This window comes from Geotrypetes seraphini, chromosome 13 (assembly GCF_902459505.1).
Source record: "Geotrypetes seraphini chromosome 13, aGeoSer1.1, whole genome shotgun sequence".
In the NCBI taxonomy this organism is placed as follows: Eukaryota; Metazoa; Chordata; class Amphibia; order Gymnophiona; family Dermophiidae; genus Geotrypetes; species Geotrypetes seraphini.
This window is the reverse complement of record NC_047096.1, coordinates 46,863,040-46,873,003: the sequence shown is the minus strand read 5'-3', so window position 1 is coordinate 46,873,003 and position 9,964 is coordinate 46,863,040. Positions and strand designations below refer to the sequence as shown.

Genomic DNA, 9,964 nt, shown 5'->3' with positions numbered 1-9,964 from the left:
AGGCAACGTAAGTACAGAGGTATAGGGATTTGTATGTCCTATGTATATAATAATCTTATCTAATCTACTACTGAAGGTGACTACAATCAACAGAGGACATTCAAGAGACCACGATCAACAGAGGACACACATCTTCAGTGTTTTGCTGACAGGAATCGCACCCTTGCAGGTATATGGTGTTGTGCCATAGCACTGAACTTTACATATAGGGATTTGTATGTCCTATGTATATAATAACCTTATCTAATCTACTACTGAAGGTGACTACAATCAACAGAGGACACACATCTTCAGTGTTTTGCTGACAGGAATCGCACCCTTGCAGGTATATGGTGTTGTGCCATAGCACTGAACTTTACATATAGGGATTTGTATGTCCTATGTATATAATAACCTTATCTAATCTACTACTGAAGGTGACTACAATCAACAGAGGACATTCAAGAGACCACGATCAACAGAGGACACACATCTTCAGTGTTTTGCTGACAGGAATCGCACCCTTGCAGGTATCTGGTGTTGTGCCATAGCACTGAACTTTACATATAGGGATTTGTATGTCCTATGTATATAATAACCTTATCTAATCTACTACTGAAGGTGACTACAATCAACAGAGGACATTCAAGAGACCACGATCAACAGAGGACACACATCTTCAGTGTTTTGCTGACAGGAATCGCACCCTTGCAGGTATATGGTGTTGTGCCATAGCACTGAACTTTACATATAGGGATTTGTATGTCCTATGTATATAATAACCTTATCTAATCTACTACTGAAGGTGACTACAATCAACAGACTACAATCAAGACACCACAGTCAACAGAGGACAGACATCTTCAGTGTTTTGCTGACAGGAATCGCACCCTTGCAGGTATATGGTGTTGTGCCATAGCACTGAACTTTACCTATAGGGATTTGTATGTCCTATGTATATAATAACCTTATCTAATCTACTACTGAAGGTGACTACAATCAACAGACTACAATCAAGACACCACAGTCAACAGAGGACAGACATCTTCAGTGTTTTCCTGACAGGGATCGCACCCTTGCAGGTATATGGTGTTGTGCCATAGCACTAAACTCTACATATGTATGGCCTAACCTCACCTATTTGACCTTTGCATGTTTTTTTGTGTGCTGGAGATTGGTGGGGGGTGAACATTAAGTTTACATGCATGTTATAATTCTTGCAGGTACTGGTTCAGGGTTGAAGGTCGACCACAGTTCCTGAGGGTTTCATCGATATACTTCCAGTCTTACAGGTATGATGTTCTTTTGAGTAGTGCATTCATGATATAGGCAATTGTATATCAATTGCAAGTCAAAATAGGATAATGTTATTAATTGTATGGTTTCAGGAGTGATTTGACATAGACATGGAAGTAATAACTTCACAGCGTGGGAGAGAGCACTGGGTTAATGAGGGCTATCGATATCGGCGTGACCGAGTGATGGCAGACGGATCCACGTCCTGGAGGTGTGTGCGCCGTGACTGTGTGGGAAGAAGAAAGAGGCTCGTTGATGGATCTTCTGTTGAGATAACGGCGCATGTGCATGCACCCAACAATGCTAGAATTGAAGCTGATCGAATGATGGGAGACATACGTGAAAGAGCTGTGGCTACGGTTGAAAGGCCACGTCAGATCATTCATGGCACAACAGCTGGTACAAGTTTAGAAGCAGCTACATTATTGCCTGCATACACCTCCATGCAGAGAACAGTTAATAGAAAGAGAAATGCAGGCCATCTAGCAATGGGTAATCCCAGGTGCATAAGAGACATACAAATTCCTGAGCCGCTACAAAGAAGCACACGTGGTGAACAATTACTGTTGTGGGATTCAGGTGAAAATGATGAAAGACGCATATTCATTTTCACTACAGAATCTAATCTTGAGGTGTTGGAGCAACATGGACATTGGTTCATGGATGGGACATTCAAAGTTGCCCCCCATTTGTTTGTCCAAGTCTTTACCATCCATGCATTTGTAGACAATCGTGCACTTCCCATGGTCTACGTGTTGTTGAACAGTAAAAGGGAGGAGGACTATGAACGTGTGTTGAGGAAACTGCTGGAAACCAGAAACACGTTGGCACCATTGACAATCTTGATGGACTTTGAGAGAGCAAGTCTGCAAGCTGCCCGCACTGTATTTCCCAATGCTACAGTTTCTGGCTGCCTGTTCCATCTGGGTCAATCATTGTGGCGCAGAATTCAACATGAGGGACTGACCGCCAGCTATAGAGATGAGGAGAGAGTAAGAATGTTCACCAAAATGCTGTTAGCATTAAGTTTTGTTCCTGTGGATGATGTTGCTGAGTGTTTCCAGACCTTGGAGGAGAGTCGACCAGATGAACTGACCCTGGTGTATGACATAAGAACATAAGAACTGCCTTCTCCGGATCAGACCTTCGGTCCATCAAGTCCGGCGATCCGCACACGCGGAGGCCCTGCCAGGTGTACACCTGGCTTAATTTATAGTCCACCATATCCTTATATGCCTCTCTTAAGGAGATATGCATCTAGTTTGCTCTTGAAGCCTAGGACGGTCGATTCCGTCATAATCTCCTCTGGGAGGGCATTCCAGGTGTCAACCACTCTCTGAGTGAAGCAGAACTTCCTGACATTAGTCCTGAACCTGTCCCCCCTTAGCTTCATTACATGTCCTCTAGTCCGTGTCAAATTGGACAATGTAAATAATCTTCTCTGCTCTATTTTGTCGATTCCTTTCAGTATTTTGAAGGTCTCGATCATATCCCCACGCAGTCTCCTTTTCTCAAGGGAGAACAATCCTAGTGTTATAAGTCTGTCCTCGTATTCCAGTTTCTCCATACCCTTCACCAGTTTTGTTGCTCGTCTCTGCACCCTCTCCAGCAGTTTTATATCCTTCTTTAGGTAGGGAGACCAATGTTGGATGCAGTATTCCAAGTGTGGTCTGACCATTGCCCTATAAAGCGGCATTATAACTTTCTCCGATCTACTCGAGATTCCCTTCTTTATCATGCCCAACATTCTATTTGCCTTCTTTGCCGCTGCCGCGCATTGCGCCGACGGCTTCAGGGTCCTATCTATCAGTACACCCAGGTCCTTTTCTTGTTCACTCTTCCCCAGAGTTGCACCTGACATTGTATACTCGTATTCCTTATTTTTATTGCCTAAATGCATTACCTTGCATTTCTCCACATTGAACTTCATCTGCCATTTCTCCGCCCATGTTTCTAACCGACACAAGTCGCTCTGGAGTTTCTCTCTATCATCCTGCGATCTGATCGCCCGGCATAGTTTTGTATCGTCTGCAAACTTGATGATCTCACTGGATGTTCCTTCTTCCAGGTCATTGATATAAATATTAAAAAGGATCGGCCCAAGTACCGAGCCCTGGGGTACACCACTAGTCACTTTCTCCCAGTCGGAGAACTTCCCATTTATGCCCACTCTCTGCTTTCGGTTTTCCAGCCATTTGCCTATCCACCTTTGTATATCCCCCTCTATGCCATGGCTTTGTAGTTTCCTGAGAAGTCTTTCGTGTGGAACTTTGTCGAACGCTTTCTGGAAGTCCAAGTATATTATGTCCACCGCTTCCCACTATCAATTTGCTCGTTCACGGTCTCAAAAAATTGGAGTAAATTCGTCAAACATGATTTCCCTTTCCTGAATCCATGTTGACTGGGTTTCATCAAGTCATGTGCGTCCAAGTGCCGGACTATGCTATCCTTGATCAGTGCTTCAACCATCTTGCCAGGGACAGACGTAAGACTCACAGGTCTATAGTTGCCCGGTTCCCCTCTCGATCCTTTTTTGAAAATTGGGGTGACGTTCGCTATCCTCCAGTCGTCCGGTATCTGTCCAGTTCTGATTGTCAGGTTTGCAAGTTTTTGCAATAACTCTCCGATTTCAACCTTCAATTCCTTTAAGACTCTCGGATGAATCCCATCCGGTCCAGGGGATTTGTCACTTTTAAGTTTGTCGATCTGATAGTATATCTGGTCTAAGTCCACTTCAACTGTGGTGAGGCTGTCTTCTATTTCTCCTGCAAACACTTTCTCCGCTTCAGGTATTGTTGAGGTGTCCTCCTTCGTAAAGACGGACGCAAAGAAGGAATTTAGTTTGTCTGTGATTTGTTTATCTTCCTTGATGTACCCTTTTCTTCCCTGGTCGTCCAGGGGTCCCACTGCCTCTTTTGCAGGTTTTTTCCCTTTCACGTATCTAAAGAAGGGCTTGAAGTTTTTGGCCTCCTGGGCTATTTTTTCCTCATATTCCTGTTTTGCATCCCTCACCGCCTTGTGACATTTCTTCTGATCATCTTTATGTTTGTTCCAGGCTTCGGTTGTCTTTATGCATTTCCATTTTTTGAAAGAGTCCTTCTTTTCTTTTATGGCTTCCTTCACCTGTATGGTAAGCCATGCCGGTTCTCTTTTGCTCTTTGTTCTCTGATCTTTGGAAATCCTCGGAATGTAGAGATCTTGTGCTTCTGTGATAGTATTTTTCAGTAGGGTCCATGCCTGATCAACCGTTTCAAGTTTGTCCACCATCTTCTCGAGTCGTTTTTTTACCATGGCTCTCATGCTATCGTATTTACCCTTTTTAAAGTTCAAGGTGGTGGTTAAGGTTTTGGCATGTTTCCCTTTCCCGATGTCAAGTTTAAAGTTGATTACATTGTGATCACTCGTTCCCAGTGGAACCATGACTTCCACTTCTGTTATCGGTCCCGTGAGGCCATTTAGGACCAAGTCCAAGGTGGCGTTGCCTCTTGTCGGCTCTTTTACCATTTGTTCCAGGAAGCAATCCCCTAGCACCTCCAGGAACTTGGCTTCCTTGCCGCAGTCGGAGGTTGCTAGTTTCCAGTCTATCCCTGGGAAATTGAAGTCTCCCAATATAATTACATTGCCTGTCTTGCATTCTTGTTTGATTTCCTCCATCATTTCTGAGTCAGTTTCCTCCGCCTGTCCTGGTGGACGATAGTAAAGGCCAATTTTCGTATCTGCGCCATATTGACCAGGAATTTTGATCCAGAGTGACTCAAGCTTCTCTTTCATTTCTGTTGTAACCATTTCAACAGAATCTATTCCCTCCTTAACATATAGAGCAATACCTCCACCTTTCTGCCCTACTCGATCTCTTCTATACAGTTTGTATCCCTGTAGTACTGTGTCCCATTTGTTTTCTTCATTCCACCATGTTTCTGTTATGCCAATGATATCCAATATGTCATGTCTTGCTATTGTCTCTAGTTCCCCCATTTTGTTACCCAGACTTCTAGCATTCGTATACATACATCTAAGTTCCCTTCGTGTTACCTTTTTGGACCTTCTACTCTTGGCTGTCCCTGTAGTTTCAATTACGGTATCATTTACTGCTCCTGTGTTATCACCCTTGTTTGCTGTGTGGTCGTCCCCTCCTGTGTCTGAGTTGTCCCTTCCTGCTTTTTCTCCCTTATTGGCTGTGAGGTCGTCTTCTCTTGTGTAGGTGTAGTTGTCCTTGGCTTCTTCGTCGGGGCATCCTGCTATCCGTACCATCGACCGGTGGTCGACTGTCGGCTTTCCCCTATCTTTCAGTTTAAAGCCTTCTCGATTGCCTTCTTCATGTTGCCTGCCAAAACTCTTGCTCCTTCCTTGTTGAGGTGTAGTCCGTCCCTTCTGTAGTACTTGCTTTTTCCCCAGAACGCCGTCCAGTTGCGCACGAAGTCGAAGCCTTCTTCTTCGCACCATCGTCTCATCCAGGCGTTGATTACTTGCAATTCCCCTTGTCTCTTTCCATCCGCTCTTGGTACTGGGAGGATCTCAGAGAAGGCCACCTTCACCTCCCTGATCTTCAGTTGTCTTCCGAGTGAGCGGAGCTGGCCCTTCAGCTCTTCCCTGTCATACTTCCGCCCGCTCACATCATTTGTTCCCACGTGGATAAGTACAGCGGTGTCCTCTCCCCCTGCTCCATCTATGATCCTGGAGATCCTGTTGGTCACATCCTTCACTCTTGCTCCAGGCAGACAGGTGACAACTCTGTCCTCTCTTCCTCCTGCGGTGTGGCTGTCCACATGTCGTATGATGGAGTCGCCTACGATGATCCCCATCTTCTTTATTCGGGAGTTCCTTGGGGGGCGTAGGTCCACGTCCTTGGAGTAGGGCCAGTCTTCTTCCTCCAATGATACTCTTGAAATTGTTTCCTGTTCTTTGGGTGGGGCGATGTCTTTCTGTGCTCTCACTATTCCTCCTGGTGTGCGGTTGTCTCCTACCTCGTCTTCAGTTTCTTCTGTGTTTGCATGGGTGTCTTCTCTCCTCACATCGGTTTCCTGAGTACAGTTTTCCAGCCCTGGGATCTCTACGTGGTGCTGATGAGCTTCCTCTATGAACATTTCTAGTTCCTTGACCTCGTCGTTTGGGCTGTACTCCACTAGAATCTTCTCCTGTGCTCGGATTCTGTCTTCGAGTTCCATCACTGTTCCTTCCAGTAGTCTTACCTGGTATTTCAAGTTATCCATCTCCATGCATCGATTGCAAATGTATGCCTGGATCCCCGAAGGGAGGTAGTCATACATATTGCAGCCGATACAGAAGACTGGAAAGCTCACCTTCTGACTTCCTTGGGCTTCCATTTCTTGCTTCCCTCGTGTGTGCTTGTGTCCCTTGCCTGCTGCTTCCTTATGTTGCTTGCCTTGTTGTCTCTTTTGTGTGTGCTGTCTCCGCTCTACTTCACCTTGATTGTATGTGTGGGTTTGTTCCTTTGGCGTCTGTCTCTTCCTTACCTTCTGTGTTTGTCGCTTCCTTACCGTTCAGTCCTCCTCGGTGTTCTTGATAGTAGATACTCGTCCCTTGCAAGTCCCTTCGCAAAGGCGCTCTCGCTAAGGCGAGCGCCTTTACCGCTCGCCTTCGCCGCGCGCCGAACGGCTGGGCGCCGTTGGCTCCGCCCCTTTTAAGGGGACGCTACTCGGATGACGTCGGGGGTGGGCGGAGCTAACTCTCGCCGCTGCCCCAGTCGATCCTTCCTCCTCTGCTCCTGCTTTCTCCTCCGGTTTTGTTAGTTTTCCTTCCCTGTTCTTCTCCTCTCGCTTCTCTGCCTCCTCTCTGCCTTCTACAGAGCCGAACGGCTGGGCGCCGTTGGCTCCGCCCCTTTTAAGGGGACGCTACTCGGATGACGTCGGGGGTGGGCGGAGCTAACTCTCGCCGCTGCCCCAGTCGATCCTTCCTCCTCTGCTCCTGCTTTCTCCTCCGGTTTTGTTAGTTTTCCTTCCCTGTTCTTCTCCTCTCGCTTCTCTGCCTCCTCTCTGCCTTCTACAGAGCCGAACGGCTGGGCGCCGTTGGCTCCGCCCCTTTTAAGGGGACGCTACTCGGATGACGTCGGGGGTGGGCGGAGCTAACTCTCGCCGCTGCCCCAGTCGATCCTTCCTCCTCTGCTCCTGCTTTCTCCTCCGGTTTTGTTAGTTTTCCTTCCCTGTTCTTCTCCTCTCGCTTCTCTGCCTCCTCTCTGCCTTCTACAGAGCCGAACGGCTGGGCGCCGTTGGCTCCGCCCCTTTTAAGGGGACGCTACTCGGATGACGTCGGGGGTGGGCGGAGCTAACTCTCGCCGCTGCCCCAGTCGATCCTTCCTCCTCTGCTCCTGCTTTCTCCTCCGGTTTTGTTAGTTTTCCTTCCCTGTTCTTCTCCTCTCGCTTCTCTGCCTCCTCTCTGCCTTCTACAGAGCCGAACGGCTGGGCGCCGTTGGCTCCGCCCCTTTTAAGGGGACGCTACTCGGATGACATCGGGGGTGGGCGGAGCTAACTCTCGCCGCTGCCCCAGTCGATCCTTCCTCCTCTGCTCCTGCTTTCTCCTCCGGTTTTGTTAGTTTTCCTTCCCTGTTCTTCTCCTCTCGCTTCTCTGCCTCCTCTCTGCCTTCTACAGAGCCGAACGGCTGGGCGCCGTTGGCTCCGCCCCTTTTAAGGGGACGCTACTCAGATGACGTCGGGGGTGGGCGGAGCTACTCTCGCCGCTGCCCCAGTCGATCCTTCCTCCTCTGCTCCTGCTTTCTCCTCCGGTTTTGTTAGTTTTCCTTCCCTGTTCTTCTCCTCTCGCTTCTCTGCCTCCTCTCTGCCTTCTACAGAGCCGAAACCTATGTGTGTGTGACTATTGGGAAGACAATTACATCGGGAGATTGCGGCCAAATGGGAGACGGGTGCCACCTTTTCCTATTCCTCTGTGGAATATGCGCTCCCGTGTGGAAGATGGACTGCCTCGGACCAATAATTCCGTTGAAGGTTGGCACCATGCATTTCAATCCTCTGTTGCATGCCACCATCCAACCATCTTTAAACTCCTTGAACATATACAGCGTGAGCAAGATCACACAGAACAGCTGCTTGCTCGATTCCAGGCTGGTAACCGCGCACCACCCAGCAGTAAGAGCACGTATGTGAGAGTGACGCAAAGACTAACAACGCTGCTGCCAACATATGGACAAACACCTCTCTTTCAATATCTCCGTGGTATAGCACATAATCTGGAACTGTAGAGTTTGATGTTGAAGTTCAGGTTTTCCTGTTGCTATGCTACAATTGTGTGCACTTTGTGATTTGAAATTTGCTTTGACATGTCCATATGGTCTCCCAAGCACATATGCTGCAGGAACAAGAGAGACACTTTGAAATGTCTATGTCCCCCTCTCCTTTTGGTGGCCCGAAAGCTACAGGCCTGCAAACTGTTGTGCTCAGGATCTCTCCCCCAGGAGTTTCTCTGAAGCCCTCCTCTGACCCCTACCTATCCTAGTATCCACTGCTCTGACATGTGCCAAGCGTGAAGGTTTTTTATGCCGAGCAAGGTAACCCACTCAAGCATACTGTACTCGCTTTGACATTTTCAAGGTGTTGTGGGTGGTGTTCAAAGGCTTTTTCCTTCACGTAGGGAAGGTCAGATGGTGTCTTGGATGGAGCGGCTTCAGGGAAAGCGTCTGTGTTAAGGAAAATTTGAAAAACTTGAAATTGTACATTTCCTCCCTTGTTTTTGGTGGCCTAGAAAGTACATAAGCAGAAATGTCAGTCAGGTGCTGTCATGAGATTCAGAAAAAGACGAGGACCCAGAATGGGTTGACAGGGGTGCAAACCTGATGGTGGCAGTCATGTGTTGGCCTTTGCAGGACCCAGAATGGGTTGACAAGGGTGCAAACGTGATGGTGGCAGTCAGGTGTTGGCCTTTGCAGGACCCAGAAGCAGAGTCCCCCCCCCCAGCAGAATGTCAGTCAGGTGCTGTCTCTGAAGCCATGAGATTCAGAAAAAGATGAGGACCCAGAATGGGTTGACAGGGGTGCAAACCTGATGGTGGCAGTCATGTGTTGGCCTTTGCAGGACCCAGAAAGGGCTGACAAGGGTGCAAACGTGATGGTGGCAGTCAGGTGTTGGCCTTTGCAGGACCCAGAAGCAGAGTCCCCCCCCCCAGCAGAATGTCAGTCAGGTGCTGTCTCTGAAGCCATGAGATTCAGAAAAAGATGAGGACCCAGAATGGGTTGACAGGGGTGCAAACCTGATGGTGGCAGTCATGTGTTGGCCTTTGCAGGACCCAGAATGGGTTGACAAGGGTGCAAACGTGATGATGGCAGTCAGGTGTTGGCCTTTGCAGGACCCAGAAGCAGAGTCCCCCCCCCAGAAAAATGTCAGTCAGGTGCTGTCTCTGAAACCACTGCTCTGCCAATATCTCACTCTCCCAATACTGTTGGTTAACTGCTCTGCCAACTGTTGCTCTCACTCCACAGATGTTGGTTAACTGCTCTGCCAATATCTCACTCTCCCACTACTGTTGGTTAACTGCTCTGCCAACTGTTGCTCTCACTCCACAGATGTTGGTTAACTGCTCTGCCAATATCTCTCTCTCCCACTACTGTTGGTTAACTGCTCTGCCAACTGTTGCTCTCACTCCACAGATGTTGGTTAACTGCTCTGCCAATATCTCACTCTCCCACTACTGTTGGTTAACTGCTCTGCCAACTGTTGCTCTC

General features: G+C 48.0%; 1 protein-coding gene across 1 annotated transcript; it reads left to right on the top strand.

Moving 5' to 3' along the window:
• Positions 1-1,210: 1,210 nt before the first annotated feature.
• LOC117347647 lies at positions 1,211-9,132 on the top strand. Its single transcript, XM_033918837.1, has 3 exons — positions 1,211-1,271; positions 1,368-2,384; positions 8,105-9,132. The coding sequence occupies exons 2-3, from the start codon at positions 1,386-1,388 to the stop codon at positions 8,486-8,488; spliced, it is 1,383 nt and encodes a 460-aa protein (XP_033774728.1). The 5' UTR covers positions 1,211-1,271; positions 1,368-1,385; the 3' UTR covers positions 8,489-9,132.
• Positions 9,133-9,964: the final 832 nt, after the last annotated feature.